The 19,710-nt window shown below is 43.9% G+C and overlaps 1 protein-coding gene across 7 annotated transcripts in view; it reads left to right on the forward strand.

The window, feature by feature from the left end:
* EVL (Enah/Vasp-like) overlaps nucleotides 1-19,710 on the forward strand; it is a 173,922-nt gene that overhangs the window by 132,599 nt on the left and 21,613 nt on the right. For all 7 annotated transcript variants that reach the window (XM_066629016.1, XM_066628997.1, XM_066629026.1 and 4 more), the window contains one exon: nucleotides 15,515-15,578. In XM_066629016.1, coding sequence (XP_066485113.1) covers nucleotides 15,515-15,578 — 64 coding nt within the window. The remainder of the gene's footprint in view (nucleotides 1-15,514; nucleotides 15,579-19,710) is intronic.

A 19,710-nucleotide genomic window follows, 5' to 3' on the forward strand; every position in this document is an offset into this window, starting at 1 on the left:
TCCTCTAAGCAGCTCAGGGTGGTGTACCTGTTTCCTCCCTCCCCTTATTTTGTCCTCACAACAACCCTGTGAGGTAGGTGAGACAGAGATAGTAATAGTCATGACATGGAATGAATAATAATAATGGCCAGAAAAATTTATGCAGTGAATATTTCCCCATACTATGGTGGTGGGAGGGATTGCCTTCTGGAGCATTTGTTGAGCTCCATATTCATCAGATCAGGACTATTTTGATGTTCTTGCATTCCCCTTTGCCTGGTCTTCTCTAGGACCAGAGGTACATTCACCTACTCACACATAAACATGCACGTACAGCCAGAGGCGTAGCTAGGTCATTTGATACCCGGGGCCCATAAATTTTTGTCACCCCATATGACATAATTAATTATAGTTATATTGATTAATTAATTCACATTTTTATACCACCCTTCCTCTAAGCAGCTCAGGGTGGTGTACATGGTTCCTCCCCTTATTTTGTCTTCACAACAACCCTGTGAGGTAGGTGAGACAGAGATAGTAATAGTCATGACATGGAATGAATAATAATAATGGCCAGAAAAATTAATGCAGTGAATATTTCCCCACAAGCAATGGATGAAATTCTGCATCAAATGGTATATAACATGATGGTATAATTCCTAAAAGCCACAATTTCCAGAATTTTGGTCACTAGGGTGTCACCCCCCCCCATGTCTCATTGGCCTGTTTTGAGTTAAGGCAGTGGTTCTCAAACTTTTAACACTGGGACCCTCTTTTTAGAATGACAATCTGTTCATGACCCACCAGAAGTGATGTCATGGCTGGAAGTGACTTCATCAAGCAAAATAAAATAATTATAAATAATTAAATTAAAGAAAAAACAGATAAATAAGGGGAAGCCAGCTCTATTTCACCAAGTGAATTTTCTCTGTAGCCTGCCTGCAATAACACCCCCCCCCACACACACACAGATAAAGCAGTGAGATTTTCAGCCCCCACCCCGGGCCCACCTTACCAGCTCAAGCCTCTGGTTTATTCTTTGGGGGGGGGGGCTGCCTTCTGGAGCATTTGTTGAGCTCCACTTGCATCGGATTGGGACCATGCAGCCAGCCTTGCATTCCTCTTTCCCTGACTTGACCAGAAGCCAAGGCACGTTTGCTTACTTGCGAGTAAACGCGACCGTGTGGCTTACTACCGCTTTCCATAGGGCTCAATACATTCCTCTGCTTGGAGGGAGGGACTTCCTTCTTGGGTGTTTTCGGGGGAATGCTTTCATTGGATAGGAAACATTCTGGTGTCATTGGATTCCTCTCAGCCTGCCCTTTCCAATGAACTATGGCATGTTCACCTAATCGCAAGTAAACGCGCGATATGGCTCAGTTTCATTTTCCATAGGGTTCCATGCATTTTTTGGTTTCTGGTTTTTTGACCATAACTTTTGATGGAAAGGAGATATTTCAATATGGTTTTTTTGCATTGCATTCCGCTGGAAATTCCAACGGTATGTAGCATGATGGGGTTACTCCTAACCTTCGCAATGTTAGCAATGTTGGGGCATTTGTGGTGTTACACCCCCCCAAGGGAGGTACCTGGGGCAGACCGCCCCCACCCCCTGCTAGCTATGCCACTGCCTGTGTGTCTTTGTGAGCTACCCAGTCTCATCCTTCTGGCATGCTCGGATACTGATGGTCACAGCAGCAGCTGGGGCCACTTGTCTCCCTCCTATCTTCAGGTTGTGAAAGAGGTTGCTGCTGCCTGTCCTGGCTTCCTCTTAAGTACTGGTCCCTGCACTGGGTTGCTGCTTCAGAGCCACCCAACTGGTTGATGGAAAAGGGTCTGAGCCTCTGTATAGAACTAGGAAAGCATAGAATCCTTGTGCAAGTCTCTGTCTTTTTCTTTTTATTATTATTGTTGTTGTTAAAAGAATGTATATACTGCTTTTCAGCAAAAAGTTCGCAAAGTAGTTTACAGAGAAAAATCAAATAACTAATGGCTCCCTGCCGAAAAGGGCTCACATTCTAAAAAGATCTTAAAGGACACTAGAGAAAAAGAAAAAGACAGTCACTAGAGAAGACACTGTTGGGTGAGGATGACCAGTTACTCTTATTAGAGATCTAGGCCACCAAAACTCACATGGAAACCCTGTAGGGGCAGAGTGTGTCCTCCATGTTGACCCTTGCAGGCTTATATGCCCCACCAGGTCCCATGTGTGGTGCTGTCCCTGCTTGCATTGCAGGTTTCTTGTTTCTGGTCTGAGTTCACAGAGATATCAGCTGCAAGCGTGTTGTTTAAAAAAAGAGGGAGAGAGATAAAGCTGGAGTTTCCTAGAATCTGCAGCTTGCAATTTCTCAGTTCAGGGGCCTTGACAGGATCCTGATATCTGTAAAGACTAAAAGCAAACAGCCATCCAGCTTGCAAGGTCCAGGTGCCTAGATTTGTGTCTAAATCCTTTTGGCTACTCATGAAAATTGCATTACTTTCCCAGCTTGTGACTGTGACAGCACTGGCAAGCAATCCGGGAAAACATAGGCTACTCATCTAAATACAATTGTAGTGAACCCCAAAGACACTTCTGCTTGCCTTCTGAAAGGCTCTTAAGACAGGTCAGCCCATGACTTCAGCTTTGGGGGGGGGGGGGGGAAGAGAAGGAATGTAGAAGAGAAACTATGTGACAGAGATGTGAAAACTCAGCACTGATGCTTCACTGTGTGTGACATTGAAAAGCCTTTCCTCCAATCAGGTAAACAGCTTGTTTTTGGCAAATTGCATTTGTCAGATGAGCACTGGACCATATGACACTCGTTTGCAAAAGACAAAAAGGTGGTATGAATGTGAAGGAAATACCTCTGTGTGCAGATGTGTGACATGGTGCACTGCTTTATACTGAGTCAGACCACTGGTCCATCTGTCCCAGCATTGTCTACTATACTGACTGGCAGCAGCTCTTCAGGAGTTCCCAGTCCTACCTTGGAGATGTCAGGGATTGAACCTGGAACCTTCTGCATGCAGCAAATACTCTGCTTCTGAGCCACAGTCCTATCTATATGTGACAGTATAATGTCAGGATTATCATGCACTCATGTAGAAGAAAGTGCAGGAACTACGTCTGCTTATACAACCAGCAGAACCAAGGAGTTAAGTCTGCCTGATCTAGAAATCCTCAGCCTGACATAGTATCATACAATTTTTCTTTGGATGTACTACTTGAATCTGTTAAATGTTAGGCACCTAAAGCAAAAGCACACAAAATAGCTTATAGTCTGAGCAAAGTAGGATCACAGCAGTGGCAGCAGGACATTTGGCTTTTTAAAAAAGACCATGTGGCAGGAGAGAGAGAGTGAATAAGAGAGTGTGTGTCTACACTGCAAGCGTATACTGGTTTTCTGTGTATTTAAATCCCTCTCATTTTTGCAATTGTACCTTAGGACCCAATCCTATCCAAAATTCCAGTGCCAATGCAGCTGCAATACAGCCCCTGAGATAAGGGAACAAACATTCCTTTACCTTGAGGAGGCCCCCATGTCTGTCCCCTGAATTGCAGGATGCAATATGCACCCTATTGTTACAGCTGCATCAGCACTGGAACATAAGAAGAGCCCTGCTGGGCTCTAGATCAGGCCAAAAGCCCATCTAGTCCTGCTTCCTTTATCTCAGTGGCCCACCAAATGCTTCAGGGAGCACAAAAGACAGCAAGACACAGCCTGTATCCTGGCACCCTCCCCTACATCTGGCATTCTGAGGTGGTCTACTTCTAAGATCAGGAGCTTGACGTACCTGTCATGACTTGTAACCCATGATGGACTTTTCCTCCAGAAATTTGTCCAATCCCCTCTTAAAGGCATCTAGGCAAGATGCCATCACCACTTCCTGTGGCATGGAGTTCCACAGACTAATTACACGCTGGGTAAAGAAATATTTTCATTTGTCTGTCCTAACTCTCCCAATTTTAGTGGAAAGTTGGATGGGATTGAATAGAGCTGGAAAGTTGGATAGGATCCCTCAGCGAAGGAGCTGAGAATTTTGTTGTCCACACAGAGAACTCTAATTCTAGTGTTTTCTAGGAGAAGGAATTTTTGTTAAATCTGTCAAGTTTACAGGGTGGATATTCTCTGAGAGAGACGGGGAGCAACACAGTGCGTGAAAAAAAATGCATCCCATGTTGTAGATTGGGTTAAAAGATGGGAACAAGTGTGAAGAAGTTGCTGATCTAAGGAATCTCTTGGGGTTTTTTCCCCCAGAACACAGTTTGAGGATAACTGTGTTGAAATATTATGCTGTATTTATAGATATTTCAGAGTGTACCCATATGAGAACGGAATAGCCACTCTATACTTATGGGACTGTTCTTTGTTTCCCCTGCAGTGCCACTTCAGCCATGTTTTATTCTTCCTGTCCAGGCCGTATGTTGTACGGGGTAACTTGGTCTGCAAGTATCGTGATAGGCTAGGAAGGCAACCTCAGATTAAATAATTAAAGGGAGAGGCCCCGTCCATGGCTGTGGAAGGTATTGATTACACCTCATGTAATCCAGCCCACCAAGGGATTCTAGACCTGTCCTGGCCATGAAAGAGATGCACCTGGAGTTTGTCCCAACAAAGCCGCCACCATACTATGGTTAACAGGGAATGGATTTGCCATTGCTTCTGCCTCTGTCAGTGTGACTGCGTCCTCCTGTGCAGAATGTCTTGTAGGTGGTGAAAGTTTTCACTTCTCTCTTATGTGCCTTGAATGTCTTTCCAAGTTCAACTGTCTTTGTGAAGCAAAGGATGGGAGACTTTGTTAAATCCCTCTCTCTCCCCCCCTCCCTTTCTCCAGTTCTGTATATTTGCACCGCAGTAAGTTTTGAAATGAAAATTTCCTCTCTCATCCTTGTGGGAGATGTTTTTACTGCTGTAACAGTATAGCAGCTTTCCATCTCTTGTTTGCCACCGGATGGTGATCAAACTGCGGAGATGTTGATGTGAAATAATATCAGGAAATGAGAGCAGAAGTGATCCAGCAAATCTAGGGGATCCTGACAAAAGAGGACTTTTTCAGTAGCTGGATTAAACTGTTACCTGTACAGCTGCATAAGTTATGAATGTCTTCCTGTACTTGCTTTGTACTTGCTGATTTGATGGCTAGCTAGAAGCTATACTTGAGAATTTAAGATACATTTTAAAAGTATGATTAAGATGTGTGTGTGTGTGTGTGTGTGTGTGTGTGTGTGTGTGTGTGTGTGTGTGTTTAACATACTTAATCTGAAGTGTGCAGAGCTGAGGGGCAAAGGAGGTGTTACATGAAAATGTAACTAACAAACCTCAGCAGGTTTGATTTTGTTTTTAAATGCAAAGTAGCCTCAGAAGGCTGAAATGTTGAGTGGAGGAACACCAATATGTATGCACTTAACCTGTTCTACGTTCAGCATTTCCCCACTCAAAATCTTCCCCATGCCACTTCTTCCTTCTCCAAGTTCCAGATGTGTATTTTTTTCTAGTGTAAAACCTTATTAAAATGGCTTTGGAGTTATTTTGAGTGAAAAAAAGGCTGGTGCAGGAAGGGTCAAGCATATACATTCTGCTGTTCCTCCATTCAAGATTGCAGCCTCCATCAGTTTGCTTTACGTCTATTTGCTTAGGAATAGTTTGTCCTTTATCCAGGTTTTTAAAACGTGTGTTTTTGTGAAATGGAGAACACGTGCGAAATGCAGAATTTTTGATCGTATATGAAATAACTGCTTTGGTACAGTGAAAGAGGCCCATTTCTTATCATCTATTGGGTATTTTTCAAGCAGGCAAATTTCCTACTACTACTGAATGAGCAAGGGTGATCTCAGTTGCGGATGGAGTACTGATGGGAGTAGAATTAGATTTCAATTATACTACACTACTGAAATTCAGGATTGAAGGCTGGGAATGGGCTAGAAGCTAGTGGCTCGGGGAACCGTGGTCTGGGAACCTCTTGTGGTCCTCAAGACCCTCATGAAAATAAAGAATAATAAGAGCTGAGGGATTCTGTGACATTTCTAACCAAATGCTAATGAAGCAAGACTCAGTTTAAATTTAAAAACTGAAATGCACCTTTTCTGTTCTTCATTACAAGTGAATTCAGGGGAAACATGGATGAAATTCCCTGATGTATGCCCAGTTTTTCCCCCACCCCACTTCCCTTTGAGTATAGCTTTGTATAGACACAAAGCAGAAATGAATTGAATTGAGAAGTGTCTTTTTGCATGGGGGCTGTTAGAAAAGAGAAAAGAGAAGAGGGAGCTTATTCTGGATTCTTGTTCGTTGTGGACTGACTTTTCTTAATTAATAGCCATTATAGGAGAGCAGACCTGAAACCACAACAAAACAAAACCTTGCTTTGCTCTGTAGTTAGGATTTTGAAGTCCTTAATGCAACAAAATTTAGAATCCATTAGGCTATATACATGTTATTTATTCAATTTGTGCCTCGCTTTTTTCCCCAAAAGGCATGCAAAGCAGCCGATATAATTGTCAGCTATTCATGGAGTTTAAAAGAATGTTCTTGAAGTTAGAGAACCTGGCAAGTCTCTGTTTATTATGTTACTTTACTATTGGTCATGATTGCATTGCCTTTCTCTATAGCAGCCATTTTCAACCACTTTACCGTGGCACACTGGTGTGCTGTGGCTAATCTGCAGGTGTGCCGCGGACGTTTGGGGGATGGTCATATATTAGTAGAGCTAATTGATTTTTCTCTGTAAACCCCCTTGTGAACTTTTAGTTGAAAAGCAGTATATAAATAATGTTAATAATAATAATAATAATGGGGATATGAGCCCCCCAACAGCAGCATGGTGTGCCTTGTCAATTGTCAAAAACCTGATGGTGTGCCTTGACAATTTTAATGCCTTGTCAGTGTGCCTCGAGATGAAAAAGGTTGAAAATGGCTGCTCTATTACATGTGGCATGTCACTCATTTGCAGACTGATTTATTCTCATCTTGTAGGAGTTTCTCCTTTGTTGCATTCTTGTGCTGCATCCTCCACCTTTCTGATTGTGGCCCACGATAATGTTGATCACATAGGGGGATGTGCTAAGGATTCAGTAGTCTGTCTCATTACTTAAAGTTTGTCTATCAGAGTAGGACAGACTTCAGTCTTGCAGGATCTATTTTGCTGTTTACTAGAATGCAGAGGTCCAACAGCTAGAGTCAGATGCAAAACAGTAGCTTGGGGGACAAAGCCAGAAACATCTTGAATTCCATTTACTGTACTAGGATTAATGCACAAATCAGAGTTACTACCTATCAGGGATTCTAACCCATAACTCTAAAAATGACCAGCAGGGCTGGGCAAAAACCTGGTGAAAGACAATCAGTTAATGTTCCTGTTTTAGACACAGGGAACTCTGGGGCCAGCGATGACATTTTTTTAACTAGTAATTTTGTTAGAAACCCTTGCTGAAAAATTACAAAACACCTAAATATCTCCCAGTAGATCCCTGTCTTTTGTCTGCTCCTGACCTCAGTGCGATCTATAGTGTTGCTGTGATTGCCGTACAGTTAGTGAATACAAACATGAATTGCAACCCGAACAGAGAGGTGCAGGGCTACAAGGCAGTTCTGTGGTGCTGTCGAATGCCATGTAATTAGCTTGGGAGGTTGCAATGTGTGTGAGTGTGTGTGTGAGAGAGAGAGAGAGAGAGAGAGAGAGTGTCTCACAGGTATTCCTCAGAGGCAGGTGCAAGCTTCATAGGATAGGATTACACCCTTCAGTTCAGAAGTGGGTTCTAAGGTCATTTGATATTCTCCTTGGTCTTGTTCATATCAGGTACAGAGCTGCCCAGGCTGCTCTGTACCTCACATGGCCTCACGGAAATGATGAAATAGTGCCCAGTGCTTTATAGATCTTAACCCTTAGGGTTAAGCTTTAAAATTCATAAGAAATTATTATTCCCTTTACACTAAGGAATAACAATTTTCATGTTGCACCTAACAGGAAGTTTGCAAAATTCAGAGTGGAAATATCAAGCAAAAGTCTTCACACTACCCTAACCCCAGGTCAACCCTAAACCAGACCCTAACAAACAGTGATTTTCAGTCTTTTTCATCTCATGGCACCCTGACAAGGAGCTAAAATTGTCAAGGCACATCATCAGTTTATTGAACATTGACAGGGAACACCATGCTGCTGGTAGAGATCTGAAATCCCTCAATCGCGCTACTAATTGGGTAAGAGGCACTTTTTCAAGTGGGTGCTCCTTTTTTTAGCAGGGGGAGAGTAACTGGCCCATCTCACCCCAGCAGTGTCTGTTCTGGTGGCTTCTGCTGGTATTCTTTTGCATCTTTTTAGATTATGAGCCCTTCTGGGACAGGGAGCCATTTAGTTATTTGATTTTTCTCTGTAAACCGCTTTGTGAACTTCTAGTTGAAAAGCGGTGTATAAATACTGTTGTTAATAACAATAACAATAACAATAATAAACGACCCTCCCCAAAGTCCTGTGGCTCACCTGCGGACCATCTGCGGCACACCAGTGTTCTACAGCACAGTGGTCGAAAATCGCTACCCTAACACTCTTGCACCAGTTGCTGTCCATAATCCAAACCTCAGCTTTCAACTAGCAAAGGATGAACTGATCTAGGTGTGCCTTGCCAAGGTGCCTGAAGAGCAGATAGCTCCAGATGTTTGTGTAGGTGAATCAAACCACTCATTTTCAGAGGAAAGGAAGACAGAAAAACATGGCACTAGCTAATCTGTTGTCTTGTCTGTATAAATTCTAGGCCATGTTATTTAAAACAGTTCCTGGACAGTACCACTTAGCCTGATCCACCACCTAGGCAGTGCCACTTGCTCATGTGCTGCCCAGGCAATGGCCATCACAAACATGCCATAAGGCACATTGCAGCACCTGGGAGGGGAGAGGCACTAGGGGAGACTCACGCCACCTGGTGCTGGGCCTGCATACTGACAGCAGGAACAGCCCAAGCGACAGGAAGGTGTTTCTGGGCAGTAAGGGTGGCCCACAGGGTGGTTCAAGCCCAGGAGGACAGTGAAGATGGCAGCAGTGATTTCACTGGTACAGAAACTGGTAATGTTTCACTTACCCCAAGGAGACCTCCAGTTGCTTCTCCTTCCTTGCAGGTCAGTTACAGACCTGGCCCCTGTGATGCCCTGGGGCACAGGTTCACAGTGTCACCCCCCACCTGAATAATTACCTATCTGCATGGAGCCTCTCACAGCTTTCAGGACCATTTGGAAAGCCTTCCGAGGCTTCTGACGTGGTCTTTCAAGTTTCCTGGAAATACTGCTTAAGACCTCATCAGAAGCCTCAGAAGGCTTTCCAAGCTATCCTGAAGGCCACACGGGGCTTCTCCTGCACCCAAAAGGGCTCCGGAGGGCAGGTGGCAGCAGTGCGGCAGGCATGATGGTGCTGCCCCCGCAAGTGCCACGGGTGTGGCGCCTGGGGCTGTTGCCCCTCTTGTCCCCCCGACCTGCCGCTGTCTCAGGATAGTGTAGCAGCCATTTTGGCACGGCTGTACTGCAGGGTGGGGAGGCAGTGTAGGATTGAGCCCTTAGACTGCAACTGGGGGCTGTGATTGAATGCTCTCCCATACACAATATTTCATGCACCTAGAAAAGCAAGTTTTTTTTCATGAGGGATTGTGGTTACTGTTCATGAACTTTTATTAATTACCAATTTAAAACATTTATGCCTTGGCTTTCTACCCTTCCAGAAGCTCAAAATAGCTATAGAATGGGTACTTGGTATCTGCAGGGGATTGGTTCCACAACCCCCTGAAGATAATGAAATCTGGGGGGGGGGGGAATTGTGGAACTGCAAGGACTCACCTGGGGCTGCACCAAGCCCTTCAGAGATCATGCTGGCCTCCCAGTATCTTCAGAAGGCTTCCTGCGCATGGCTCCTGGATTATTTCTCTATATTCCATTTTTTTTTAAGTTTACTGCCTTAAAAAATTGCAAATAAAAAAAAATCACCCAAATCTGTTTTTTCCTTGGAGGGATACCATAAAGGCTGAATTTGCATGTAACAAGTAACTTCCCCCTGAGGTATCAGGTTTATTCTTTTAATGAGGTTCTGATTCAATGTTTTGAACCAGAATGTGACAGAGAATTCTGTGTCTCAAAGGTTAAACAGATCATGTGTTTGGAAAAATGTATCTGGACTCTACCATACGTCGCATAAACCATTCGGCCACTGTTGTTGTCTTCGAGCCTGAGTAGTAGGAGGGTCTTGCAATGTCACTGGTGACCTATGAAGACTAGAGTGTATTGATGGATGGGATGACGTTTCAGCAGCCCTTATGTTGGCAGTGGGGGGGTGGGGTGCGCTGAGCATCTTAATGTCCTATGGCAGTTTTCCAGCAACAGGTGGTAAGCTTATTAGCCTGTATTTCATCAGGGCATAATTGATCAGCTGCTAAATTACTTACGTCTGGCTTAGAGAGTATTGCCTCATACCATGTGCAAACAAGTGATTCCTAAGATATTTTAGTATAACTCTCCTATAGATCAGCAAGAATGTCATTTCTGGGTTCGGGAAGCTACCTAACAGCTTGTTCTTTTACTGAGTAAGGATGACACACTTGGTTACTCCCCTACTTTTTCCTTACATTGACCTAGGCTAAGGAGATGCTGACTGGCCCAGGATCTCCCAGGGGGCTTCATGACTGAGGGGGATCTGAAGCCAGATCAAAGTTGGACATTCTCCAACTTACAACCCATTTACAATGGACTGTAAAATTGATTCTTTCTAATTCTTTTACAATTTCTTACTACTTTTTTTGTGTAGGATGAGTGGGTAAAAATACAGAGGTGAAAGAAGAGCAGGGTCACAAAGCTGAGCACCGTCCTCATCACATTGGCTGAGCACCATTTCTGCCTCATCACATGTTGGATTTGGATGCATGTACCACAGTACTTGGTTTTCAATTATCTGTTCATTTGTCCATCTGAACGTGACTGCACATTTGCATGTGCAACTCACAAGCCCCTGGGTCCTGATCCAGTAGGTGGTGTGTGCTCAGAAGACTGAATGGTTTCTGCAAAATTAGGTCCTGCTCACTCATTTTCCAGAACAATTTGGAAAGAGTCAATATCAGGCATGCTGATAGAGGTGATTCCAATACTGTATATGTAGACTTTCGAAAAGCTTTTGACAAAGTCCCTCACCAAAGGCTTTTGCATAAACTTAGCACTACTAAAACACTTTACTGTACTACTAAAAGCAATACCAAAAGACTTATATTAAAACATTGGAAGGAAAAGTACCCTCCTACTCAATGGATTGAAGACCTTTTAACCATATCAACATTTGAATGAATGAATGAATCAATGAAGAGTAGATAATAACTACAAATGGGCTTATTTTTGGATATTTGGAAGCCTTTTCTAGGTATATATGCATAATGTATTTATGACATGGTTTTAGTATAGATCGCTTACTGTCTGAAAAAAATTCTTGAAAAAGTATTTTATTAAGAATATGAATTTTTCTGTGTGTTTTTTATTTTTGTTTATTTTTTTTTGTTTACCAATAAACCTAGCAGTACTGGAATAAGAGGACAGGTTCTTTTTGAAATGGTAACTTGTTAAAGAATAGGAAGCAGAGAGTAGGAATAAATGTAAGTAAGAGCACAATACTATTGGGCCGTTGAGGTGCCAGAATTCATGTTCTGGTGCCACAGCATGCTTTAATGGCTGTCGCAAAAGGTGACCCTCCAATCACCATGCCTGGACCATTGCCACAAATAGCTGTGACCATGGGTCAGCAAACTGTCAAATAGCATAGGAAGTGGGCAGAATCGAGGTGGGAGAGGCAAATCAAGGCTGGGAAGAGGGTGGTGTCACCCTCTTGGCAGCAGTGCCTCTGATATCCTATCCCCCTTCCTAGGTCCACTTGGACTTACACCAGCAAAATCACTGGCACCATTTCTGTGCGCCATCTGTAAAAAGCAGATTCTATGCTGGGGTCATTAAGAAAGGGATTGAAAATAAGACTGCTAATATTATAACACCCTCATATTGTGTACGGTTCTGGTCACCACACTTCAGGAATGATGTTGTTGTAGAGATGGAAAACACACAATCAAAACGATCAGAGTGCAGAAGCATCTTCCTCACAAAGAAAGGCTCCAGCATTTGAGGTCTTTGAGCTTGGACAAAAGGTGATTAAGGGGAGAAATGATTTCTCACATGACTAGAAGAAAACAGAGAGAAGCTTCCTCCCTATATCAGTACTAGAATGTGGGAACATCCAATGAAACTGACTGCTAGAACATTTGGGATGGACAAAAAGGGCTACTTCTTCAAACAGCACATAATGAGTCTGTGGAATTCGTTTCCATAAGTTCTGGTGATGACCATTAACTCGGATGACTTGAAAAATGGGGTTGGCCAGGTTTGCAAAGGACAGGTCTAACGTTGGCTACTAGTTACTGACTATATGCTACCACCTGGTTCAGTGGCAGTATGCCTCTGAATACCAACTGAAGGGGAACAATAGCTTGAGAGGGGTATGTCCATTTTCTAGCTTGTGGGCTTCCTAGAGGCAGGTGCTGAGTCACTGGGAGAAACAGGAAACTGGACTAAATTAACGTTTGGCCTGATGCAGCAGAGCTTTTTTAATGTTCTGTGCATGAATCTTCTTGGGGCGCAATCCTAACCCCTTATGTCAGTGCTTTCCAGCACTGGCAAAGTGGTGCCAATGGGACGTGTGCTGCATCCTGCAGTTGGGTGTCACTCACAGAGGCCTCCTCAAAGTAAGGGAATGTTTGTTCCCTTACCTCAGAGCTGCATTACCCTTAAACCAGTGCTGGAAAGCACTTGACATATAAGGGGTTAGGATTGTGCCCTTACTTGGATTGGGGCACATGGTTTCATATACCCAATGGTGGGGACCAACTACTGCTACCCCACTCCAAAACACAGAGACAAATCTCAGAAAGTGTGAAGAAAAATGTTTTTGTTTATTTGCAGAAGTTCTCCAATTTCTTGCTACACCCAACACATTTTGACTAGAACGTTCTCTTTGTCAAAAGCTGCTAAACAAATATTAGTTTCGAAAAGGGTGATTAAAACATGATCATTTCCTCAAATGCCTTGGAGATCACCCCTGGAAGTAGGCGCTCACTCTGACCCTCTCGCTAGGCCCGTGCTGGCACCCAGTTTTGCCACACACAGGTACCTTTTGCTCATGGGGAGGTGGTGCTAAGAGGATCTGTGAGAGTTTGCTCCAGAATCCTGGAGAGTGAGAAAAGAGAATGAAGAGGCTTTCAACAGATGAGTCAATTTAATTAGAAAAATAATTAACTCCTCAAAGAACAGCTGTAGTCAAGTATATCAGGAGTCATTGAGCACCAGAAAGCTTGGTTTACAAATGACCTTGGAAGCTGCTAAATAGTCTTGCTGCTTGCTATGCTATCATTGGTTTGTCTTTGCCCAATGGCCATGTAGCTTGCTAATTGCAAGTCTATCAACATCTTCCGGAGTCAGTGGAAGAAACAGTAGCAGGCTGAAATGAAGAACACAGCCCACATTCTTTGGGTCAGGAGAAGTTGTGGCTGATTTTCATCAGCTGCAAGAAGACACAAAACTTGATATAGTACATTTCCGGTATCAGTGTTCCCAAAAATACTCTTAGGGCTGAGTCACAGGATCGGTGTACTAAATGCAATTTAATACAAAGCAACAAGGACAGAAGACTTCAGGCGGTAGTCATGTCATTCCTGAGTGAGTTGTTAAAGACCAAGCTACAAAAAGGGTACCCTAGGAGCAGGCAGGCTAGCACACCCACACACATTGTTGTTCTCTACTCTCCTATTGGACCAGTTCCCAAACTCATCATGTTAGATAGGTCGCATTGTCGCTTGAGAAGAAATCTTTAGAAGGAGGGTGTGATTACCAAATAGCACTTATTGCTCATACAGGTCCAGCCTATTTATACACGGATTTTTTTATAACGGATTTGACTCAACCCGAATGGCCCCTGCAAATGAGAAGGAATGTGCTGGTCCCTGGAGAAGGGGAAAATGCATCCCTTTAAAATCAGTTTAAAAAACTGAACAGTCCTTTAACAATAGCCTTCTTAAGGAGAGAGGGGGGGCAGCTGGCTGACAATCCATCAATCCTCCTCTCTCCAGCGGCCCCTCCCTTCCCCCTGAGCAGGTTTGCATTGGTGAAGGGAGGGGCTGAGTTGGAGGAGGACTGATTGATGGATTGTCTTCTTAATGACTCTTATCTTAGAGTCAAAAGGTCAGCCAGGCTGTTTTTAAATCACTGGAGCAAAGAAACTTTGCTTTTTAAATTGATTTGCTATAGTGCGTTTTTTTTTGCCATCCACATGAGTGCTTGGAATGGAACCCACGCGAATAATTAGTCTCAACCTGTATTTTAAAAGCACATGAAATTGTGCTAAGCTGTTATGTGTGCAGATGAGCCTGTCTAGTTAAAGGAGAGCAGAAGTCTCACTGAGGGGCTACCCACCTGTCTCACATGCACATGAGTTAACCCTCGAAAAGATGCCTGGGACTTGGGGAATTTAGAACAGGGAAGCAGCAGGAAGGTGAAAGAATGCTTCGCTCTTTCTCTGCCCACTGTTCCTCCATTGCAAAGCACCTTCCTCGTGGCGTTTCAAAAAGTGTGTGTGGAGAAGGTTATTTGGAGACGAAAGGAGTTGTACCCCATCCCGCCCCCCCACTACTTCTCCACGCAAAATGTTCCTTTCCCAGCATGGCTCTTTCATTTTCAAAGGACATCATGGGGACGTAGTTACATGCATTTATGCGTAATGTGCAGCCAGCCTATGAAGCAGGTGACAGATCTGCCTCAGTCAGGTCATGTGTACATGAAATCCGGCAGCTGCTAAAAATAATTTCTGTGCTTGGATGGTGTCTATGAAGTTTGGCAGGGCATAAACACAAAACTGAACTTCACGTACTTGGAGCAGAGCAGCACCCTGCAGTCTACCAATGGAAAGGACTGAGAATTTTTAATTAGAAGATGATTAGTCAATGTCTACAAGTGACGTGTGATTAAAACCAGTTCTGACATGGCACGGGCAGCACTGGAAAAACCTTTAATCCTTGCATTAAGAGCCTCTTTGTTGTATAAACATTCTGCAGCAGGCTATGGGAGACCTGACTGCCTCATTAAGAGCCTCTTGGTTGTGTTTGGACCACCATTGTATGCACAGTCTGTTAATTGGAAGTCTATTAAACTATGCACACCTGTACTTAGGATTCCCACCCAGGCACTGATCACTCCTAGGCCTGCTTAGCTTCTGCAAGGTTGTTGTAACATGTGCCCTTTAACTCTTCTCTTCATGCTGACAGCTGGCTGTTAATGGCAGTGTTAGGTTCTGTGCTTCCTGTATTGGCTTATTTAGTCATGGACAAAGAGATTAGCTAAACCAAGGTTCAACAGCACTGAGATTTACTCCATAGTGACTTGTTAACGTCAATTTTATTTGCTTCAATTTGTCTCTTGAATAATTTTCTGTTTTTCAGATACATACTGCAAAAAGGTTGTTATGCCTTTGCATTTATCGCTGCTATTTTAATGCTTTCTAGGTCCAACAACCCAACGTCAGGTTCAAAATGGACCTTCTCCAGATGAAATGGAGGTTCAAAGAAGGTAAGAAGGAAAGATCTGCTGTGAAATTTCAGATTCAGGTTATGGTGGTGGTGTTTAGATTTCTGTTCTCCCCCCCCCCCCCCAATTAATTAAATCAAGCCTGCATTAGACTTTGGAAGGTATGAAATTTTGCAGGCCCATTGTGATTCAAAGAAGGTAAGAAGGAAAAATCAGCTGCAAAATTTCAGATTCAGGTTATGGTGGTAGTGTTTTGATTTCTGTTCCCCCCCCCCACCCATTACTTAAATTAAGCCTGCATCCAGACTTTGGAAGGTATGGAATCCTGCAGGCCCATTGTGATTCAACCACTGAAGAACTTTACAGACTTGAGACAACAACAGGGTGAAAATTTTACCCTATTGTAGTCAATGGTATTCACGCCTATTGTTTTTTTCATGGGAACTTTTGTTTGTTTGTTCAAATCAGCCAGAGCTTTTGCAGTTTCCCACGTCAATCCACAAAATTTATTAGTGGTGACTGTAATTGGTTCCATCAGTTCCATTCCGAAGTACCAGACACCCTAGGGAAGAATCCTAAACTAGAAATTCATGTTATCCCAAAACGGTATATTTGCACATGGTTGTTTGTGATGCAGCAAAGATGTGTGGGACAAACCTCCTCCCACTTGAGGGGTGCTTCTGTGAAAGGTTGTCTCAGAATCCACACTGTATGTGCAGTTAGGACATAACCTTTTAAATTTGTGCCTGTGCTTTTTACCTTTTCTGAAAGGCTTGAACAGCCAAAATTCGTTTGGGTGATGATCGTACAAGACAGACTGCTGGGGTGAAGCAACAAAGCTGTCTGCATAATGTTTCCTCCGATGGGTGTGTGTGTGTATTCTTAAGCTTTCTTAAGGGGATTAATGTGTTGGGCCTGTAACTACCAATAGAGGAGCAGGTTTATGTAGATAACACCCTGCTGACAGTATCTACTCTGGTATTTTGGCTTGTTGTGTGTGATTCTACTTTAGAATGATATGTCATTCCTCTTTTTGGTAATTTATTCAGGTTCTAGATAAAAAAGTTTATTTTAAAATTTTTTATTACATTTGGGTGTATGTATACAGTATGTCTTCCTTGCCAGTTAGGATGCTTTCTTATGCATTTTCTCTGTTGCTGCAGCTGAAAAAGTTATATATTGTGGTTCAGCAAAGGATTTGAGAGAACTGTGATAATCCACAATCTGTGTCCGCTTGGCTTATAACACCTGCAACAAGAGTTTGTTGAAAGCAGTGTGAATTGGACAATGCATACATTATATAGCATATAACAACTGTTCCTCATTCAGTGTATTTTCCCTTTCCTTTTGTTTTCTTTTGTATGTCAACTGAAAGCAAAAGAGAAATTTTGTCATGGTGTTTTGCCCCTTGTCAAGAAACAAACAAGACTTAAATAAATGTAACTAAGGGCACTTAAATCCAAAAAATACATACCGTCCCTTTAAGATTAACTATAATCACACTACAAGAAACGCGAAAGAAGCAGATTCATTCTCCCATTTCTTGCTGCTGCTTCTCTCTCTCTCTCTCTCTCTCATACTCGAATTTGCACAAGTAAAATGCGTGCATGGTGCAACCTAACTGCACTCTAAATTCCAAATAGGTCAGTAGTACATATCCTTCACCATTCATGAACTTCCCCTGCTTTTGGTCTCTTTGAAGTTTCACCTACACGTTTAACACCATCTGGGAGACCTTCGTCTGAGAGACCTTCTCATCATCATCTGAGAGCTGAGGGGGGCTCAGCTCATGGTTTGGCACCTCCCCATGAAGAGGGTCCGCAACACCAGCTATCAGTTGACCCTTATATCTATTGTCTTTACAAATCCAAGTCCAGTCCTCTCCTGCCTATATTTTATCTTAAGATTCTAGTTCTGTTCCGAGATACAGATAGCAGCTGACACGGGCAACATCAAGGGGATGTATGATGGTATCAAGCCCTAGGTCCAACACAGAGGAAAATTGCCCCTCTGAAGTCTGCCACAGGCGAGGTCATCCAGGATCGGGCGCAGCAGATGGAACGCTGGGTGCAGCACTACTCTGAGCTATATTCCAGAGAAAATGTAGTCACCGAAGAAGCGCTGAACAACATTGAGTGCCTGCCTGTGCTGGAGGAGCTTGACAGTGAACCAACCCTAGAAGAACTTCACGTGGCCCTGGACTCCCTTGCCTTTGGCAAGGCACCTGGAAAAGACAGCATCCCTGCTGAAGTCCTAAAGTGCTGCGAAGAGATCATCATCACTGAGCTGCATGAAATCCTTTGTCTCTGCTGGAGAGAAGGTGGAGTACCTCAAGACATGAGGGATGCAAACATCATCACGCTGTACAAGAACAAAGGTGACAGGGGTGACTGCAACAACTATCGCGGCATCTCTCTCCTTAGCGTTGTAGGAAAGTTGTTTGCCCGAGTTGCACTAAAGAGGCTCCAGGTACTTGCAGAGAGCGTTTATCCAGAATCACAGTGCGGATTCCGAGCCAACAGGTCCACCACTGATATGGTATTCTCCCTTAGACAACTGCAGGAGAAATGCAGGGAACAAAGACAGCCACTCTTTATAGCCTTCATAGATCTCACGAAGGCTTTCGACCTGGTCAGCAGGGATGGCCTCTTCAAGATTCTCCCCAAGATTGGATGCCCACCCAGGCTCCTCAGCATCATCAGATCCTTCCACAAGGACATGAAGGGCACTGTTGTCTTTGATGGCTCCACATCAGACCCCTTTGACATCCGAAGCAGCGTGAAGCAGGGCTGTGTTCTTGCACCAACCTTGTTTGGGATCTTCTTCGCTGTCCTGCTGAAGCAGGCCTTTGGAACTACAACAGAAGGCATCTATCTCCAGACCAGATCAGATGGAAAGCTCTTCAACCTCTCCAGACCGAGAGCAAAGTCCAAAGTCCAGCTGAAATGTCTGCATGACTTCCTCTTTGCCGACGATGCAGCTATCACTACCCACTCTGCCAAAGATCTCCAGCAGCTCATGGATCGTTTTAGCAAGGCCTGCCAATATTTTGGACTGACAATCAGCCTGAAGAAAACACAGGTCATGGTTCAGGATGTGGACTCACCTCCCTGCATTACAATCTCTGCACATGAACTGGAAGTTGTCCATGACTTTGTGTACCTTGGCTCAACGATCTCCGACACTCTTTCTCTCGATACCGAGCTAAACAAACGCATTGGTAAAGCAGCTACCACGTTTTCCAGACTCACAAAGAGAGTCTGGTCCAACAAGAAGCTGACGGAACATACCAAGATCCAGGTCTACAGAGCTTGCGTCCTGAGTACACTTCTGTACTGCAGCGAGTCATGGACTCTTCACTCACAACAGGAGAGGAAACTGAATGCTTTCCACATGCGCTGCCTCCGACGTATTCTCGGCATCACCTGGCAGGACAAAGTTCCAAACAACACAGTCCTGGAACGTGCTGGAATCCCTAGCATGTATGCACTGCTGAAACAGAGACGCCTGCGTTGGCTCAGTCATGTCGTGAGAATGGATGATGGCCGGATCCCAAAGGATCTCCTCTATGGAGAACTCGTGCAAGGAAAGAGCCCTACAGGTAGACCACAGCTGCAATACAAAGACATCTGCAAGAGGGATCTGAAGGCCTTAGGAGTGGACCTCAACAAGTGGGAAACCCTGGCCTCTGAGCGGCCCGCTTGGAGGCAGGCTGTGCAACATGGCCTTTCCCAGTTTGAAGAGACACTTGGCCAACAGTCTGAGGCTAAGAGGCAAAGAAGGAAGGCCCATAGCCAGGGAGACAGACCAGGGACAGACTGTACTTGCTCCCGGTGTGGAAGGGATTGTCACTCCCGAATTGGCCTTTTCAGCCACACTAGACGCTGTGCCAGAACCACCTTTCAGAGCGCGATACCATAGTCTTTCGAGACTGAAGGTTGCCAACTACTACTAAGATTCTAGTGCCCAGGCAGAGTCCAAGTGAATTCTGTGGTTTGAACAGCACTCATCACCCCATTGCTAAATCAGCTTTAAATGTTTTAAAAATCATTATGCAAATTTGGACATTTAATATGCATTGGCAATAGTCTAATTTAATGGAAGGGGTCCACTGGATTTTTCTGTTACAAAAAAATTCAAAAGATCCCCTTGCAATCCAAAATAAACTAAAACA

Source organism: Tiliqua scincoides, chromosome 1 (assembly GCF_035046505.1).
Source record: "Tiliqua scincoides isolate rTilSci1 chromosome 1, rTilSci1.hap2, whole genome shotgun sequence".
NCBI classification, from domain to species: domain Eukaryota; kingdom Metazoa; phylum Chordata; class Lepidosauria; order Squamata; family Scincidae; genus Tiliqua; species Tiliqua scincoides.